The 19,753-nt window shown below is 43.9% G+C and overlaps 2 protein-coding genes across 3 annotated transcripts; one reads left to right on the forward strand and one right to left on the reverse strand.

Moving 5' to 3' along the window:
• Window positions 1-1,710: 1,710 nt before the first annotated feature.
• Window positions 1,711-12,494, forward strand: TVP23A (trans-golgi network vesicle protein 23 homolog A). The gene is made up of 7 exons (XM_050317310.1): window positions 1,711-1,833; window positions 1,916-1,995; window positions 6,129-6,273; window positions 7,179-7,268; window positions 9,768-9,893; window positions 11,560-11,689; window positions 12,111-12,494. Exons 1-7 carry the CDS (start codon window positions 1,825-1,827, stop codon window positions 12,170-12,172), a joined length of 642 nt encoding a protein of 213 aa, XP_050173267.1. The 5' UTR covers window positions 1,711-1,824; the 3' UTR covers window positions 12,173-12,494.
• A 608-nt stretch (window positions 12,495-13,102) lies between these two features.
• Window positions 13,103-18,612, reverse strand: NUBP1 (NUBP iron-sulfur cluster assembly factor 1, cytosolic). 2 transcript variants are annotated; one of them, XM_050317309.1, is made up of 10 exons: window positions 18,398-18,612; window positions 18,162-18,298; window positions 17,910-17,978; window positions 17,366-17,398; window positions 16,541-16,631; window positions 16,037-16,191; window positions 14,867-14,977; window positions 14,646-14,748; window positions 13,844-13,927; window positions 13,103-13,276 (listed from the first exon to the last, which is right to left on the reverse strand). In XM_050317309.1, exons 3-10 carry the CDS (start codon window positions 17,931-17,933, stop codon window positions 13,224-13,226), a joined length of 654 nt encoding a protein of 217 aa, XP_050173266.1. In that variant the 5' UTR covers window positions 17,934-17,978; window positions 18,162-18,298; window positions 18,398-18,612; the 3' UTR covers window positions 13,103-13,223. The 2 variants fall into 2 exon arrangements, with proteins under 2 accessions (XP_050173266.1, XP_050173265.1); XM_050317308.1 differs by lacking the exons at window positions 18,162-18,298; window positions 18,398-18,612 and having other exon boundaries at window positions 17,910-18,095.
• Between the last annotated feature and the right edge of the window lie 1,141 nt (window positions 18,613-19,753).

A 19,753-nucleotide genomic window follows, 5' to 3' on the forward strand; every position in this document is an offset into this window, starting at 1 on the left:
AAAGTGAAAACTGAGAGAAAAAACCTACTTATGCTGTCTTTATCCATGGACTATATATTGATTTGGAATTAGTAATAATAGATATTAGTAATAATAGATCATTAGATAAATGATACAAGTTAGTATGTAAAAAGTGTGTGTAATAGTTTGTTGAGTAGTTCCATGCATATTTCCTACCCTGCAGCCTGTAATATTCTTGTGCTAAGTGTGATAAATAAGCTTTAATGTAAACATTGCATTCCATTCCACTCTTTTTCCTTGGATGAAGTGGACCAAAGAATAAAACCTCTACTTTATTGGTGCAGTTAGACTGTCTTAATTAAGAATTGGCATAATATTAAAAAGTGAAACTGTGTCAGAATAGTTTTTAGGCATCAAAGAGTTTATATCTTTTCAGGGAGTGAGAGGTCTCCTTAAATATTTCAGTATTTTAGGCTGGGATGAACCATCCCATTATATAACAAATCTACTATATTTGCTAGCACACTTCAAAGTGTTGTTTTAACACTACCAAGGACAAAATATGATGATATTAAGATGATTAGTCATTAAAATACACCTTTCCTCCCTTACAGTTACAACCCTACTAAGAACAGCTCTACATTTTTTTTTTTTTCTGACACATTGGGTATTGCTTTGCTCCAATAGCAAATCTTCCACAAAGCTACTTTCCAATTAATGTTCTTGGAATGTTGACTTCAGTAACTTCTGTACTTACTCAACAGATGCAGTCTGGTTCAGTTAGATATTTTAGAAAAGACCAGGAAGTTATTAATTTGCAGGTTTATTTAATGCTAACAGCTAGTCAGACCTACACATGGCTGCAGTTTATCAGATCTTCCTTGACCCTCCACTTTGTGCTTAGCTGACCAGACTATTTCCCCCCATTATTGTGAAATCATTACGCCTATCCTGAAGTTCAGTTGTCTTGTTTCACTTCCCTGACTCTGCTGCATAATTCACCTGCAAATAAATAAACAAAACAAACAAACAAAAAACCCAGGAGGAATCTTTATCACAGAATCATAGAATACCCTGAATTGGAAGGAACCCAGAGGGATCATCGAGTCCAACCCCTGCACAGGACAGCCTCAAGAGTCACACCCTGTGCCCGAGAACAGTCCTTGAGCTCCCTCAGCTTTGGTGCTGTGACCCTGGGGGCCTGTTCAGTGCCCAACCACCCTCCTTGGGAAAAACCTTTCCCCAATATCCAGCCTAAACTTCCCCTGACACAACTTCAGGCTATTCCCTGGGGTCCTGCCACTTGTCACAGAGAGCAGAAATCGGAGCTGCCCTTCCACTGCCCCTCATGAGGAAGGTGCAGACCCCAATGGGGGGGTCTCCTCCAGGCTGAACAGAACAAGTAGCCTCAGCTGCTCTAACAGAAGGGCCGAGTTACCCACACCACACCAGTGGAACACCACGGTGCTGTGTCCTACCACCCTCCCCACCGCGGTACCCGACGGGGGCACGGGGCCGCTGAGGGGGGACAGCACTGGCAGCACTGCGGGTGCCCCCCAGATGCCACACGCAGGTGTGCTCTCACATTTGCACAGCTACGTTCAGCCTTTCTCTCCAGTCCTTTTTCCTCTCAGGGTTTCTCTTGAGCACGAGATCCCAGCTGATGCTGCCGGTGGGGCTGGGGCTGCCCTGGAGCGCTCGGGCTCCCCTCGCTGCCGCCCAGCCCGCGGCCAAAGCCCGTCCGGCCGCCCCGGCCTCGGCAGGCGCAGCCACCGCAGCCGGCCCCGCTCCGAGGCGGTGCCCGGGGAGGCGCATCCCGGCCCCTTTTCCCCGGCACATCTCCCGGCCCGGAGCCGCGGGAGGATGAAGCAGGTAGAGGGGTGGGCGGGGTGGGATGCTCGGGGGACAGCGCGGCCCCCCCGGTCCCTGGGCGCTGACCAGGTCCTCGCCGCAGGCGCTGGTGGACGACACCGAGGATGTGTCCCTGGATTTCGGGAGCGAGGAGGAGCTGGCGCTGCGGAAGGCGCGGATCAGGTAACGGCGCGGAGGCCGCAGCATCGCGGAGCCCGTGCGGCCCTCGCTGCTGCGGCTGGAGTGATGCACGGGAACGCAGAAAGCTCCTTTTAACGCTTAATTCACGTTTTTTACAGAGAGGGTGGTGAAGCGCTGGAACAGGCTGCCCGGGGAGGATGGGGAGCCTCTGTCCGGGAGATGCCCGGACTGGAGAAGGCGAGGCCCGGCCTCGCTGTTCGGCATCTCCCGGCCATGGAAACGGAAACCTGACACACCCAACGCTCCAAAACCCAACCAAACTACCTTTGCTAGAGCTGGAGTAGTGGAGAGGCCTCTCAGCTCCAGCAAAAGCAGCTGTGCTGCAGTGCTCAGGCATTGCACTGCACAGCTGGCTGAAGGGAAACAGCAAGAAACGTGCAATAAAACTGTCATGCTCTCCTACCACGGGGTGTGATGATGTGTGGAGTATTGTACATCTTATCCTTGTGGATGTTACCTAAGAAAATCCAACCCATTCACCCCTCTCACCAGGTTAAGCTGCCTGCCTTTGGGTTTGTCACCTTGGGTGTCACTCTGCAGCTCTGGCCACACCGAGGTCCCAGGTGACAGAGCTGTTGTTCCATAGTAGTTTCTGAAGAACCTTCAGACAAAGATTGTAAAAGGAAGAGTTTTATGTCAAAAGAAATTATGCATGCACCCACCAATAACATACATAATCACCTTTGATTTAGAAGGTGCCCCAGTTACTTTGCCCCAGTTTATTCTGGTCCATTACAATGATAATATTTCTTCTAGGTGTAAACAAAGAAACATAAGATGTGTTAAACCTGATAAAATGGTATCTGAGGTCACAAGCAATCACGTAGCTTTACAGTACAATTACTCTGTTTTGCTGGTGTCTGGTGAAGCATTTCTGCACTTCAGACTGTATTGGATTTTGTAACTACATACTGAGTCAGCCTTCAACAGCAGCACAAATTTTAAATGAAAATTTATATTTTGGTGTTGTCTTGGAGACATAGCCCAAAGGATTCAACTAAACTGAGAAACACAGCTTAGAAGTACCTTGAACACATGAGCCACAGATTCCATCTGTAGGACCAGACTAGACTGAGCATGAAGTGAAACCATCCTGAAATGTTTGTAGGGGGTCCACAGCACCAGTTACTTTACAGATCTGCTCCTGTTGGCCCACACTACTCCACAAATACAGACAAGCAAAGTTCAGCAAACCAAACTATTAAGTGATCAACTTGTTGTAGACACTTATTTTATTAAAGACAGGTCTTCTTTCTTGCCCTCACAACAATATGAAAAGACAATCTCATAGTGAAAATTCATCTGCTCTAGAATGCAGAAATGAAACTGCATTCACACAGAACTGCTTACACTGTTCACACAGATGTTTGTTTTTAGATTTCTGAAGAATCTTGTCTAAACAAGCCTGAAACACACCTAGATGCTGCAAAATTTAGTTGTCTTATTAGAGGGCATGATAAGATGTTCAAATCTTTTATCTCAATTTCATATATCTTGAACTTGGTTAGAATTCGCATAAGTTATGACAAGATGTACTTTTGTGGTTCTCCAAGGTAAGTGCAAAAGGGCTCCTTAAAAGTGAAAAGTTAATGGCTACTTTCCTAGGAAGTTAGAAAAAGATAACTTACACCCTCTTTGCAGTTCACTGGAGTACCAGAACACTGGATCTGGAACAGTCAGGAGAATACAATCACATCTTTTACCAATCAGCCAGGTAGCACGATGATCAGAGAGCCCCTTTATTCAAAATCTGCTTCAGTATATTTGATTCCTTAATGTGGGATGCAACTAAATTCACAACAGCTCATTCCTGTCCTAACAGGCATCATGCCTGCAAATTGAACAGAGGTCATTGTAACAAGGTAAATGGCAAACCTTCAGCCTCAAGGCTCCAGTTCTACACTAGAGGGAGGTTTAGGTGCAACAGGAAAAATGAAAGTCCAAGCAAGAGGGTTGCTATGCTGTCAGGAGCAAACGTCTGGCAAGCGGAGTTTCAGTTACCTTCATCCTTTATTGGATTTGAATGAAGAAAAGGAAACAAGAAAAGTTACCATATTCTAAAGCCTGTACTGTCTCCCATTAGTACAAGGGATAATGTATGTTTATACAATGATATCTTAATGCCATTGTATTTCTGGATATTAACTTTTAAAAGAGTTTTATGGAGTACAATTTAATTCAATATAAATGAGTTCACAGAAGAAAAACAAAAAAGTTATTTTAAAAAGGATGCAGACTGTTTAGCTTCAGGTTTTAAAAGATGATCATCTCCTTATTAAAACTTCTGTTTGTATATGATAGAAACTATAAATTTCGTAATGACTGCAAATTAAGAGAACACATTTGTTCTGTTAAGTGAGGAAGTGAGCAGTTTATTTACTAGATTCTATTAGTTTCAGGATTATTATTTTTTAAGCATAAATTTTCTGAGGTTGAGAGAGCTGCCCCAAAAAAATGAGGTGCAAGTTTTGATACATCTCTACCTTCCTCCCATAGGACAAGAACCTACAAGTCTGTCTGTGGCTTGGTCAGCATATCCTTGGGAGAGGACTGACATTCCACAGCCTTAACAAGTGTTTAGCACAGGAATGAACAAGAGCTTCTTACTTACAGACTTTTTTCAGTAAATACCCTTCAAAGTTTGATACTGGAACAGATCCAGCATCCAAACAGTAATGCTGTTGTAATCCAGTAATCCTGCTCAATCTGCCTTCCAAAGTGAAGCACTGCTTCTCCAAAGGTACTGTCAGCCTTGAAGCACTGACACAGCTACAAAAGCTCAGTCCACCCCTGTGTGAGTAGCGAGGCACTGTCTGGTTTTGGCAGTTCACAATGTCCACCCCACTCCATCCACCTGCTCACAGCAGAAAAAGCCCCTTTCACTTACAGTGTGACATATTTAGTTTTAAGTCAGAAGTAGTTTTTGGAAAGTTTGAAGTTAACATGGGCATGACCAGGAGTAAATATAAACTACAGCTGTGCATCATTTTTCCTTCTGCAGTCATGTGTGTAGTACTGCAAGCACAGTATTGACATTATATAAATATAACCAGTCAAACAGCTATAGAATAATATTACAATAAGGATCTTTAAATAGTTATTACATTTATATAGCTATCATTTAAGTTTATAATAAACAATTATAATTGTATATATATTATATATCTCATTTTATTATACACAATAACAAAATAACATTCTATTGAATAGTTAATTATGGTCCAGGTCACACTACTGTTAATTGTTCATAGAGGTGGAGGAGAAGACAACTGCTGACTTAAATAAAAATATCTTATTCAGAAAGCAAATTTTATTCACTCACCCTTAAGGGAGAAGTTGTTTAAATGCAATAGCCTCTAGTTAATTCTCACTTTCAACTAATTAACACAACTACAACTCTATGGAGTAAGTTTTATACTCGGCATATTACCCTGGAAATTGTACTGTGCTCATTCTAGAATCCTCCAACCCCCGGTCCCACTGCACAGGCCAGTATTCCATGTCATACAGTTACATCTTTCACTGAAATTCCTCCTTGTTTTGTTACAGACAAAATTTTGTTGCATGAGCAAAGCGTAAATAACCAGTGAAATTAACATGCAATAATTCATAAGAACTGTTAGATTCCAGAATTGTTCTCCCTCTCTAGAAGGAAGTGTTTGGGTTTAGACATTAAGTATGAAGGTTCATTTTGTCTTACACCAAACAGATACTTTTTTTTTCTTTTAGTTTCAGAGTTCCTGTTTTGTTTTCAAAACAGTTCTGAAAGACACAAGAACTGTCTCAAATATTTTGTGCTTTGAAAAGCTGGTTTATTTCATGAAACAATGAGGATTTTTACAACACTGTTGAACACAACCACTACAGTCCTTCACACATACCAAAGAAACTGGTGAAAATAAACTTCTTCTTTTAGCTTTGGATTGAAGCTTAGCCATTGAAAATACTATTGCTTTGATAATGAAGATACCAATCAACACTTGAAATAATAGAAGCTACAATCCAAAATACCACTTTAAAGTAGAAATAGTTATGTTATGCTATGCTGTCAGCGAGTACTGTAACATTCCTTCTTGTCCCATCACTTCATACACGCTCTGTGTTTTCTTTTCTAGGCACCCACTGGCCACCTTTTTCCACCTGTTTTTCCGAGTGAGTGCTATTGTTACCTACTTGTTCTGTGACTGGTTCAGCAACAGCTTTGTTGCCTGTTTTGTCACTATTCTCCTCCTTCTATCCTTTGACTTTTGGTCAGTCAAGGTAAGATGACACTGAATAGTAATTACCTTTGAAAGTATTTTGCTTGCCATTGAATAAAACGAAAAAAGGGAATATGCATACTGGCAAAACATCATGATTTGTTGGTTTATTACATGTCTAGCCCAGTTTAATGAACACACATATGTGTGTTATTGATTATCATCATGTTCTCTATGGCTCGTGAGAGATACTAAAATGCTGAGAAAACTGCTTTGCTGTAGGTAGATTTCCTTGTAATTTTCCCCTTCAAAAAATAAACATTAAAGTAATGAATGCCTGAGGACGTTCAGAGCTGCAGAGCAGACCCCTGCAGAGGCTGCAGGAGGCCCCTGGAAGCCCAGCTATGGCTCTGGTGCCCTAATCACATACAGGCAGGTGGGTCAGGCCAGCCCAGGATCCAGGGGCTCCCCATGTGGAACAAGGTTTTTGTTTTGTAGAAGCGAAGCACTGATGTGTCTCCGGTATTCTGAAAGCTTCCAGTGTTCATCCAGGTGCAGGAATATTTTCTTAGTTTGTTTGCTTGATCCACACAGTTGATTCGCTTACCATTAATCTCCCATTTTTCAGCGTGTTTTTGTTCTCAGTGCTCCTCTTTTACTGAGGAAATTTGTTTATTACTGGGTGCTTGTCCAACTGACTGACTTGAAAAAGATACAACCTATAATTTCTGATCTAAATAAGTTCTATTGTGCTAATCATCATATTAGAAGAGAACAGGCATCTAAATTTGTGGTAATTCCATCCATCATTAATGGCCATTGTGCTCAAGCTGGCACAGCTTTTAGAAGTAATTTTAACATTTGATAAAAGAAGATGATTTTCAAACATGCTTGTCTTTTTTATTTTTAACTGTTAGACAAGTGACTTGTGCTGCTGATTAATGCAAATAATGGTTTCATCACTAGAACGTGACAGGAAGACTCTTGGTTGGTTTGCGTTGGTGGAACCAGATTGATGAAGACGGAAAAAGCCACTGGGTGTTTGAAGCAAAAAGGGTAAATATATTAATAGAAGGAGGCACAGGGCAAACAATGCATAGGAAATTTGTAAAGCTGATCCGAAGTCAAACAGGGTAACAAATAGAGCACCTTTTTAACAGTTACTTTTTATCCAGCCTCTATAGAACACAGTGTAGGTGTTCATACAGAACACAATGTAAGTATTGCAAACACTGGTTTGTCACATCCTGGAAGCCTGCTGGACAAAGCTGGTCTCCCAACATTGTCAGCACATGGATCAGCAGAATAAATATTCACAGCATGGTGCTGTAGGTATGAAACGTTTCCGGTGGTTCTGTTTTATTTTCTAGTGAGAATATCTTGCAACAGACACATCTTCCCGTAGATAATGCCAACACAGAATCCTCTTCAGGAAAGGTCTGTGTGGAAAGCAGTGCTAAATAGTTCAGATTCCTCATCACTCTCTACAACTCCCTCACAGGAGGGTGTAGCCAGGTGGGGGTCTGACTCTTCTCCCAGGCAACCAGCAATGGGACAAGAGGGCACAGTCTTAAGCTGTGCCAGAGTGAAGTTTAGGTTGGACATTATGGAGAAGTTCCATACAGGAAGAGGGATTGGGCATTGGAATGAGCTCCCCAGGGAGGTGGTGGAGTCATTGTCCCTGGAGGAGTTTAAAGAAGGACTGGATGTGGCACTCAGTGCCATGGTCTGCGTGGCAAGGTGGTGTTGGGTCACAGGTTGGACTTGATGATCTCAGAGGTCCTTTCCAACCTCGTTGATTCTGTGATTCAGTATTTTAAAACTGATATTTCATTCACGCTCATGGAACACGGCAGAGAATAGAACCCGGATCACAGAGCACTCCGATACTGCCAGTGCTGCCCCAAACACCCTGAGCAAACAAGCTGTAAAATAGCATTTGGCATCACTACCAGAGTCAAGACTCAGGTCTGTGCTTTCCACAGCCTGATTCGGGCAAGAGCCTGGCAGAACAGCGCCCAAGGGCTGCTCAGTGGGCCATCCATCCCTCTGGGGCCTCCCGGCTGTGCGGGGCTGGAGTGCCCTCTGCAGCCCCGCACCGAGCTCGGCGCTCCCCCGAGCAGAGAACACAGCTCCGCGTGTGCCCCGTTACCTAAGGGAAGCTAAAGGCAGAGCACAGACACCCCTGCACGAGAGAAAAGAAACCAGACCACTGTCAGAGAACCTCAGTTCTGTGGAGACGGGAATAAAGAGCTTTCTTAGTACTTAAAAGCAGTGACACCCATAAAATGACCTCCAGACTTCAAAATTACTGTGAGATGAGCAAGCCTTGTTCACCTATTGCAGTTTTTCATTCTAGCCCAGAAGTACCAAGTTGATTCACCTGCATGGGCTAAAGCCTTCCAAAATTTCTGGCAAGTGGTAACTTCACTAATGCAAAAATTATAGTACCACAAGAAGGAACATATAGATGGTATTTTTGTCATAGCTTATCCATGAGAAAGACTTAGTCATAGCAAGGTCCTGGAATACCTGCAGTTCTCTTACTTCCCAGAATCAGGCATTCCCACCTCCTTTACCAGTCCTCTGGCAGCTCACTAAGGTCTCTTTCTTTATGGGTAAATATGCTTAGAGATATTCCAAGTCACTCACCAACAACTAATTCTTGGCACATGGTTGTTACAACAGAAGTTCACCTTGGAAATCCTGCTTGCTGCTGATGCTTGGTGAAAGAAAAGCAGTTCTTACTAGTCTGCTGAGTGTAGCCTTTTGTAATCTTTCATCAAATTAACGAGGTCTTTCAGGTGCAAAGTTCTCAGGTGTTTGGGTTTGGGATTTTTCCTCCTACATAGTTAGTGCAATGCAATGCCACTGCTGGGTAATTTGTCAGTAATTCAGGATACAGGTGATTAAACCCTTTTATTGACTCAGAGGATGTGTCTTTTTATGTAATTACAAAGGCATAGAATGTTATTCTCTGGACCTCTGCAACATCAATGGTCTAGAGGGTACATGAAAAAGTTAAGACACCTTATAGTTATTGCATCTTTCAGGGTTTTCTTAGGCAAGATGGAGTAATTTAACTACATTTACAAGTTGCATGACAATGTCTGACTCATGGGGGAAGGATGGGTTACTCTTATTTTTACATAGAAAATTAAATATACTGAAAATTAACTGAAAGGCTTTTCAGTTTTCAGAGTGGAAGAATCAGAGTGTTTCCTTTTTCAGGTGTGAAGCTTTGTGTTTCAGAAGCTGATACTACTGGTGGTTGAGTGCTCTGAGGTTTAGAGTAAGGTTTCAAAAACTTTGGAAAGATCAGAACCTTTTGTACAATTCTCTTTCTTGGTTTTTTTTTTTTTTTTAAGTGTAGTAATTAACAATGAGCCTTCTAGTACAGACAGAGACACGAGTTGTCCTGACCTAAAGAAATCTGTAACCAAGGCTTTTGCAGCCTGCTCTGAGGTGTTGTGCTCTCCCTCAAGAGCCCAGATATTTGTTGTTTATTGTGCATTTTGACTTGGTGACAGATAGTTTCAATAATTTCCCATCCAGGTGCCTACAATCGCTGCCTCAACTGAAGCTGAAGCCCGAATCTTTTGGCTTGGTCTCATCATCTGCCCCGTCATTTGGACACTGTTTCTCTTTAGCACCTTGTTCTCCTTGAAGCTGAAATGGCTGGTGAGTGAGGGGATAATGAAAGATCTACAGCTGACAGACAACCTTGGTAGAGGGAAACCCCAGATCTCTTGGTCTTGAACCAAATCTTCCAACAGTACAAAAGTCCCACCAACAGCTTCAAGGAACCCCAAAGAGTTTTCTGCACTCAAGCCCTCCACTCTGGAATGGATTAGTAATTTTTAGCTGCTCTTCTAATGGGTTATTGAATGTCAACTCCTTCATGTGACTGGAGAACCTCAAGTGGTGGGCAAAATTTTAGCCTTCTTTTTAACTGTAACAAGCTACTCTTCCCCAGCTTATTTCAGTCCAATGAAACTATTGGAAGAGGACAAAAAATGAGCTGGTGATGCTGGTTTTCAGGTTTTCAAGTCTCCTTGGGATTCAAATGCTACTTACTCTGAAAAATAAGGATTTTAGGTCTCTGGTACCATTCCCTTTTAATGAACCAGCATCATTAGTGCTTAAAACCTTGATAAATGGAACTATAAGTATGTATTTTATTATTATTTATAAGCCATCTACTTTACAAAAAAAACCAAAAACACACAAGGGTTTGGTTTTTTTTTTTCCTAAATACAAGAGGAATTGTATAGCATTATGGATATACTGCATTATGTGAGGATATTTTTGTGTATGAAATCCTCATGTTTTCCCCTGCAAACATCAGGTACTTGGATAATCACCACAGAATTCATTCTGTCACGTGCCCAGCCATGCTCAGTACCATTTCTTAATTCAGTATGGAAGGATAAAAGGCACCTCCAACATGTACAGCCACATAACCAGTTGACAACCAAGATTGCATTTTATTATTCAGTTAAACAAGAAATTTAACTATGGGCATGAATCAATTGCAAATCATTAACTGCTTTTTGGTGCCCCAAATGGCACAGCTAAAAAGGCAGCAGTTAAAATTAAACCAGCACTCTTTGTTTATGGTTCCACCTTTATTTTTGAAAACCAGAGATTGTTTGCTAAGCCAAGAGCTGGTTGGAGACAGAACCCCAGCTGGCTCTGAAGGCAGGTTGCTCAGGTGCCCGTAAAAGGCAAGTTGCACAAAGGAAAATTAGATCCTTCCAGGAAACCAGTCCTGAGGCTGAGAAACATTTTTTGTAAGTTACTCCATTAGTCAGATGGGTCCCAGCTGCTGCTAAGCCTGTAGTACCACAAAAGGAGCCAGTTATTTTCACTGCCTGTCAATGCTAGATAGGGATTCCTATCTATGGATGCTCTTTGTAAATTTGTAAATTACAGGATCTTATTTGTATATAAGGCATTTGGCAGCTAACCAGCCCTGCAGTGTGCCATGGATCTGGATGCAAAATTTTTAGATACAAATCAGGCTTCAAAAACATGAAATCTTTCTGGAATCTGTTGAGGAGGTCCTTTTCTGAGTAAGTGCTTTTAGCAAAGTAATGAAGTCTTTAAAGATACAGAATGACACAAGTGGTATCGGTGTTCTGCTAAAAGAGACATTTTGCAGGAAGGAACTACTGTGTTTGACAGGATTGCATCTCTTCGAAGGTCATTTATTACGGGAAGGGCTATCTCCTTCTTACAGCACACACTTCTCGAGGTGGTATGTACAGGTACACACGTGTGTAGATCCTACATGGTTGGGAAGTAGTGGTGTACTTGTCCCTGCTGAACTCCTCTTTGTCCACAGGCTCTCGTGATAGCTGGGATATCCCTGCAGGCTGCTAATTTATATGGCTACATCCACTGCAAATTAGGGGGACAGAAAACCATCAGCAGAGTAACTTCGAGGCTGTTTGGCACGGGAGATGTTCCCCAGAGTAAGTACTGAGCTGTCTGTCAGCCACAGCCTGTGAGGCAGCACAGCCCAACATGACTGTCACGGTTGGTTCTGGCCCTTCCCAGGTCTCAGTTCCTACAGGAACTCCTGGCAGGGTGATCCTGATTCTCCAACAAGCCTCTCTTGCAGTGCCACAGAGAGGGGACCTACCCCAGGTCACTTTGCTCTGTGTTTGGAAGCCTTCTGAGCTTCACACCTGAGCTGCTTCCAAGCTTCAGGAAGAATGTTCTCTGAACTGAAATCCTTGGAGTTACTACAGTTGTAATGTAACCCTCTGCTTAGTCACAGCTGGGAGAGCCACCTTCAACCCCCTGTCTTCCACCTGGCTCTTCCCTGCTTTTACAAAGATTCCCATGTCTCAGGTTCTGCTGACAGCCACGTGTCCTCTGTTCACTCTGCAGGGCAGAGCAGGAGGATTTCAGAGGACGGAACTGAAGAACACGGCAAGACAGTCCCTAGGTAATCAAACAAGGAAGAACTAAAAGGATGAGCAGTAAAATTACTAATTCATGAAAGCTGTTCTTCACATGAAGATATTTAAATAAAGCTCTTCTAGAATTATGCCTGCATGAAATAATGTCATTTGTGTTTGAGTCTTTAGATCCTAAAAGGTTTAGAGCCTTTGTTACTTAAAAGCTTCCCCAAAAATGGTTTATACAGAGCACACTGCTTCCAGGAAAGCTAACCAGAAACTGCTGGATTACCTTAGCCAAGAATTAAATGTAGTGAAAAGACAATGCTAAGTTGTTTAATTTTGGAACTACAATAAACAAAATCAAACTGTCTTTCTCTCTGGTACACTCAATTTTCAAAGCTTTGATTCCTCAATAAAAACGGGAATTACAATCCCAAAGGGCCTCTTAGTTAAAGATACTGAATGTTTATTTAGTATTGAGGCTCAGGGTCAAACAGGGGAAAACAAAATTCAGGAGGCATGTTCACACAGCACTCGTGTGAAGCAGGCAGTTATGTATTGTTAAAATGTTAATCTATTTTGATACCTGTAGAAAAAAACCAAATAAAATACTGTACTTGTGCTATAATACTACACTGCATTTCACTCTAGATATGGATCTTTTCCACTGGAAGGAAGGACCCTTAAATGAAGTTATCCAGGGGCAGAACAGGCATTACAGTTCATCCCAGCACAGCAGGCAGGACAAAGGCCTGCCCAGTACGATGCCCCAGTGTCAGCCCAGCATATTTTATATTCAGCTGCCTAAACAACATCTTGGTTTCAATGTCTTCAAATGCCAACTTCACAGTCAGGTTATTTGTACCACGACACCATAGGCAGAATGCACCTCTTAACCCACATGCAGACTCAGTTTCACAGCTTTCCCGTGAGGGAACAACTACATGAATCCTGAACTACGGAAAGCACTAAGGCAAGAACATTTAAATTAAGAATTTATTTGCAATATACAAAAAGAATACATTCCTCCTATTAAATCAAGGCATAAGTTACTTTTCTGTAATTAAACAAGAGCTACATTTTTTATTCCATTCACAGATTAGATCATCTTTTCTTCCTGAGAATGGTGTTGTTCACAATACTCCTGAATTCCTGCAAAGACAGAGAGAAAGTAATATAAATGGTACTTCAGTTGCACATCAGGAGTTTGTTGTTGCTGCATCACTGTTGGTACAAATATCTCAAGTTGGGCCTTTATCAAGGTGAAAATGGCTTCAGGGATTTCCCAGCTGTCTGCATTCTGTAACAGCACATCACCAGCTCTTTAGGTAGGTTTTGAATGGGAGTTTTGTGCCATTACAGTTAGAGGTGGAGGCATAATTAGCCAGCTGCATCCCATGGGTTATGGAGAGCACCCTCCACAGGCCTGCTCAAGAACCTCAGAACTTTTCTGTGAGGGCAAGGGCACACACACCTCTGTGAATGAATGACTGAATCGAACACAGAAACCAGTTATCAAACACAATCTCCTTATGGCTTTAAAAGCCTGTCAGAACCGATGCCCAGAAGCAAACGTGGCATTTGCAGCTGTTACTTTCAGAATTTCTGTGCACATTTCCTGTTTTATTATTTGTGGCAGAATAGCATAATCCTGTTTACCACCTTTATATATTGCAGCAGTGCTCGGAACCAAGAGTGCACAGTGATTCTCAGACTTACTTTGAATGATATTCTTGTAAGACAACGTAGCTGGAGACTCTGGTGCTTCAGACAGGAATGACTGGCCTCTGTCACAACTTCTTCCTTGAAGGACAGGGAAAAACACAAGAGCAAACCAACAAGAAAAGATGAGCTTTTCTTTTTTTTTTTTTTTACCCTTTATCCCACTTCAGTTACACCCTTTCAAACAGCCACCTATATCTATTCCTTTTAGGAAGCCCTGATGTCAGTAATAAAACTATAGCTACAGCTTACAGTTTTACAGGGGAATTGTGTTAGAAGAAACCTTCATTTGCAATGTTGGGAGTACTGACCTGTTCCTTGATGTCATTAATTCAGGTATTAATTTTAACAGCTGGTGGGCAAAGAACCAAGACCCCTCACAACCCACAACAGAATTTGGGCAGAGCCAGTAACACTGAGGTTAAAGCACTAGTTTTAATGCTTAACATCTACAAGGTATTATTCTTTGAAGTGGTTATGATTTTATTCAGCCTGCATTTCTAGGTGATTACAGCAAAGAGAAAGACGTGTTGTATTTCAAATATCATTACAGAGCTGAAAGCATGCATCATCTAATCTTAAGTGATTAAAGTTTCAGGGTAAGGAAATAACCCCAGCACTTTTCTCGTTCACATCATGCTATGTCACAGTTCCAGTAACTTTTGATTCAAAAAAACCCTTCTATCTAAAAGTGGCTATTTCCCTAAGGGACATCACTACCCACATCAGGTTTTTCCAGTAATAACATCAATATAGGAGGAACAACTTGTTTTAGGTGCAGTGCAATAAGTAACTTTACCTATCTGTGGATCTAGAGGCACTTTACCCAGGAGAGAAACATTCAAATTCTGGCACATCTTCTCTGCACCACCAGTAGTCGGGGGAAAGATCTGAGATTCTTTCTGGGGCAATGGGAAATTCAGAGTTAAAATATTGCAATTCTGAGAAAAAGGCATTTTTGGAGCAATGTTTTATACACAATGCCATGGCAAAAACGCTGTAACACACAGCCAGCCTTACCTTACACTTTGGACACACAAAGCCACTCATGTTTTCCACAACACCTATGATGGGCAGTTTCACCTTGTGGCAGAAGTTGATCTCCTTCCGAACATCCTGAAGCGAGATTTCCTACAAATATTAGCAAAGGCTCATATTTCAACTGTCATGTTTTCATGCTGGATCCATTCAGTTACCTCCTTAGAGCTATTTTAAAGAGAGTTAATAATGAATTATTCCAGCTGTCTTAATATTTTCAGGAACAGAAATCTGTGCTACCTGTGCTAGCAACAATTCTGAGGAGCAACAGAGCAGGTTCAACAGTTCCAGCCTAGTGAATGTGGTTCTGTTTTGAAATCTGACTGTATAAAATTCACCATATTTATCTCCTATGTTCACCTCATATCTTCAGTTCTTTTAAAGCAACTTTTTCATGTTTTCAGTTTACAAAAGGACCCTTGGTATTGCCTGTAGACCGAGGACTAGAACCACCAGGCTTACACTTGTTAACTCTTCCAAAATAAATTTCAAACATCTTATCTTCTCCTCAGACTTTCTGCATATATGCTGGACCTCACTCATTCTCCTGTTCCTTTCTCCTTCCCTCACCACCTCTCCAGTATCACTCTCACCACTTCATTTCCTTTATCCTTTCAGCTGCTGTGAAAATACTACATGTTTTTTGCTCCTGTTCCAAACCAGGCATTAAAACCTCTGTCTGAACTGGACTTATTTTGAGTTTCAGCTTTCCAAGAGCTGAAAAAAAATGCACATGACAAAACTGCCTATTGGAGGTGACAGGTTACTTCACAGGTGTCAAACAGTGCACAGTTTATCACTTAAAAACTGAACTTCTTACTGACATTCTTCAGAGCATTAAGCCATTGGTGAGTAAATTACAGACTCACAAGGATGTGAACCCTAATTTTGAAGAAGAAAGTGAAACGCTGCATTTCCTTTCACCACACAGAACACAACAGCTTTTGATTGTGAACTGCCCTGTGGTTTAGTGACCCAGTGGGATCCCCAGCTCCACTGAGACACCCACCCAACCCACACACCAGCACAACACAACAAAGTCAGTCCTCGGAGATTCTGTACCCTCAGATTTCTCTGAAGTTCAACAGCCTTTAACCCCAGGACTGCCTTTAACCTGTGAGCTGCTTCTACGTGGAAATTCATCCCCCATACCTGCGGGGTGGTGACTATGACAGCCCCGTCGATGTGGGTGGCACTGAGGTACTGCACGATGGACAGGTGCTCATCCGACGTCCCTGGAGGCGTGTCCACGATCAGGTAATCGATCTCCCCCCAGTCCACGTCACGCAGAAACTGCTTGATCAACCCTAAAAGAAAGGATAAGAGTGTGAAAAAGAGAAAAAAAAATAATCTCCCTGTATTGCAGATTTTAGGGTCTACTTCAACTCCTGTAGCCTAGGTAGAAGATTCTTCTGACTTGTCAACTTCAGGACAAAAACATGTATTTTGACAGAGCTTAAAAAAACAAACAACTGACATCATTTGACCTCCTAACTTCATCAAATGAACATGTTCACCTAAAGAAGTAACAAACCATTCACTTATTTTTTCCTTATACCTTACTGTACTATATTTATGTTATTAAACAAACTCATGATATTTACATACTTGAGATTTTAAGTATGTAAATTATTGTTGAAAACATGCAATACACACCATTTTTTTTGGGTCCTCTCCAGATGACAGCATCATCAGGGCTGCTAAGCAAGAATCCCACTGACATGACACCTAAGTTTTCTTCAACATACTGAAAGAGAAGTAGATAAACAGAGCAGTGAAGAAAGAGTAGAGAAACCAACTCTGAAGCCCTATTTTATAGAGAAAGCAGCTGGGGGGGGAAGATATTAATAAAATAAAGGCAGAGAACCTTATCTTCTATCACAGGGCATTAAAAACTGCAGTCAGACTGAAAAAATGCAGCTGTTACAGCAGTTTATGGAGACAACAAAAAGATAAAAACAGCTTTCTCCCTCAGCCCAAGCTGCCTTTTTAACAGCAAAACCCTCCCTGCATTTTCTAAAGTATAATGAGGTTTTCCTTGGTTGCAAGGTACTTCTTGGCTGTCACAGAAAAGGTGACACACTACCCAACATAACAAAACTGAGGAACTTATATTTATTGCCCACAGTAGGGAAATCAGTAAATAAGAGATACAGTATTACTATTATTAACAAAAGAAATTTAACACTCTGAATCTATAGAATGTATATCCAGATTCCATAGAATCTGTAAATATATTCTACAGCATTCTCTGTATGTTCTACAGAATCTGGATATAGGTTATACAGAATCTATAGAATCTGGACATGTAGACCCTATAGGTTGTGAATCTTCTATCTATAGAATCTGAATATTTAAGTCACTAGAAAAAGAATTAACATAAGTGCCTCCTGCTCCTCCCTCACTCATTTTTTAACACAGAACATGGTGCCCAACCCAAACAAACCCAACAAACTTTCTGAAACAGCTGCACCAACTCACCACTGGAGACCATCCAGATCCACTCTGATGAACCTGAAAAATTGAAGTGATACATAAAGTTATAAGAGAAACAAATACAGATGTTACACAAAATATGAACATAAGTCAAACCTGGGTAACAGCTTTCCTGCCTGCAGGGACAATCCTGCTTTATTGGGGTGGCTGAGGTAAAAACTGCAGGAGCACCAGATCTCCATCAAGAAGTGAAGAATAACTGTTCAACCCTTATGCAAGTTTACCTGTGGCCTCACATATTTATATAAAATACTCGAGGGCTGATAAAGCCCATCATGATAATACTACTCAAGTTTTAAGTTGTCATGAGTACATGGATGTTATGCAAGGAAAGCTGGTTTGCAGAACTGTTCATCCTGGTGACTCTTTTACAAAATTAATTATGCTGAACTCCTCTATCTCAGCTTACTTCCCTTCCCACTGCCACTTCCCAATTAACAGTCCTTTAAAAGCTTTCAGCCTACAGAGCCCAAAGCCTGTAAAAACGAGCAGGAATCCTTTCAACAACGCATTCGAGCGTTTCGCTCACCTGTTCTCCTTCCAGACCCATCATTTTAGGGATCGATGGCCCGCAGATATCGATGTCCAGCAGGGCAACCTGGAAAAACAAACCGGCCAACGCGCCCCACTGGAAACAAGGCGGCACAGGGCCGTCCCCGCGGGGAACTCGCAGCACTGAGAACAGCCCAGCGCGGTTCATACACGAAGGCCAGGAGGCCCTAAGGAGCGGGGGCACACAGCCGGAGCCCCCGGGTCCCCTCCCGCCAGCCCCGGGCCCCACCTGCTTGTGCTCGTCGGCCGCCAGCCCGTGGGCCAGGGCTGCGCTGAAGGTGCTCTTGCCCACGCCGCCCTTGCCCGACAGCACCAGCACCGTGTGCCGCACCGCCCGCAGCCGCGCCCGCAGCTCCGCCGCCTCGGCTGGGGGAGACACCGCGCCGTCAGAGCAGCCCCCGCACGGCCCGGAGCTCCCTCAGGGCCCTCGGACCGCCCGGACCCCCTCCCGGCCCCGACACTCACCCGGGTCCGGCCCGGCCGCGCCGGCCGCGCACAGCCCCTGGTTGGGGCATCCCTGGCAGGCGGCCGCGCTGCCCGCCTGGGCGCTGCCGGTCCCCGGGCACTCTGCAAGGCACAGCGAGGGCTGTGGCGCGGGCACGGCGGGCGGGGGCCCGTCCCGGCCGAGCCGCCCTCCCCTGGGCCGCTCACCCTCGGGCCGCGCCGGGCCCGCCGCCTCCGCCATCGCTGCGCATCAGCTCCGCCCGCGGGGGCGGGGCCTGCGGCCGCTCCGCCAGGGGGCGCTGCGGGGCCGCGGAGACACCCCGGGGACAGCGGGGACAGCTCGGGGACAGCGGGGACAGCTCGGGGGGGATGTGGTGACACCCCCGGTGAGCTCTGCTGACACCCCCGGAGGCACCCACTCACACCGCCGGGGGGCTTCGGTGACACCTCCGGGACACACCTGGTGACACCTCTGGGGGAGTTCTGGTGACACGCCCGGGAGTCCCAGTGACACCTCCCGGGGATTCTGCTCCGGGGGGCTCCGGTGGCACCGCCGGGGGGACATGGTGACACCCCTGACACTACTCCGGGGTCTCCGCTGTCACCCCCGAGCAGCCCCGTCCCGGGCTCACCCCGCCGTGCCAGCACCCCTCGCACCCGCACCGGGGTCCGGCGGGTGTCGCCGGTACGGGAGCGACGGCAGGTCCAGCTCTGCCTGCAGCCACCGTGGGATTTCTCCTCTGGAACTACGCTAGGCAGAATTAACTGACCATTAACTGCACGGAGCCATCCCGGTGCCGCGGGGAGCGTGTGCCAGCACCGCGCTCTGCCGCTGGAAGCAGCCGTGCTCCAGCACCGAGCCAGCTCACAGCGCTGAGCAGCTGCCAAGGACAGCGCTACACAGGAATGCTCTTCGCTACTGCGTTTCACAGGTTTCATACCCAGGAGATTATGTATAATTCCAGTAAAATCGCACCGTTGCGGTATTTCGTGTCAGTTCTGAGTATATTAAATCTGTATCTTGCTGATAGACAATTTCCAATAATTTAATTGGTAGGTTCACTTGGAAGATTATTCTGTCTTAACTTGGCCAGTCAATTTCTGAGCAATCAGATAGTCACTGTGCTTGGTGAGTAAAAAATAATGAAGCCAATTAATAATAAATTAATTTTCCAAAGCAAGGAAGTATTCACCAGTTTGTGATGCAGGTTGGCCCCTATTCCTGGCCACCTTATCCCAATCACTGCTCCCTGTCTGTCTCTCCTCTGGCTGCTTAGCACAGCTTTGTCCTGTTTTCCCCTTGTAACATCACAGCTTAAGAACTGATTTAGTCGCCAGTGTTGGTGATTAGTCTTGGTGCTGCTCGGGCTGGCAGTG

The sequence above is a fragment of the Myiozetetes cayanensis genome, unplaced genomic scaffold, assembly GCF_022539395.1.
Source record: "Myiozetetes cayanensis isolate MyiCay16 unplaced genomic scaffold, myiCay2020 scf20-37, whole genome shotgun sequence".
Classification (NCBI taxonomy): Eukaryota; Metazoa; Chordata; class Aves; order Passeriformes; family Tyrannidae; genus Myiozetetes; species Myiozetetes cayanensis.

Coding starts and splice junctions, on each gene's coding strand:
- NUBP1 (XM_050317308.1), bottom strand. CDS start 18,080: ATGAACCGCGCTGGGCTGTTCTCAGTGCTGCGAGTTCCCCGCGGGGAC. Junction 17,399..17,909: donor TGGGTCTGGAAGGAGAACAG/GTGAGCGAAACG, acceptor TCAATTTTTCAG/GTTCATCAGAGTGGATCTGG. Junction 16,192..16,540: donor GAGAGGACCCAAAAAAAATG/GTGTGTATTGCA, acceptor CCTTTCTTTTAG/GGTTGATCAAGCAGTTTCTG.
- TVP23A (XM_050317310.1), top strand. Junction 6,274..7,178: donor TTGACTTTTGGTCAGTCAAG/GTAAGATGACAC, acceptor TTTCATCACTAG/AACGTGACAGGAAGACTCTT. Junction 7,269..9,767: donor GGGTGTTTGAAGCAAAAAGG/GTAAATATATTA, acceptor TTTCCCATCCAG/GTGCCTACAATCGCTGCCTC.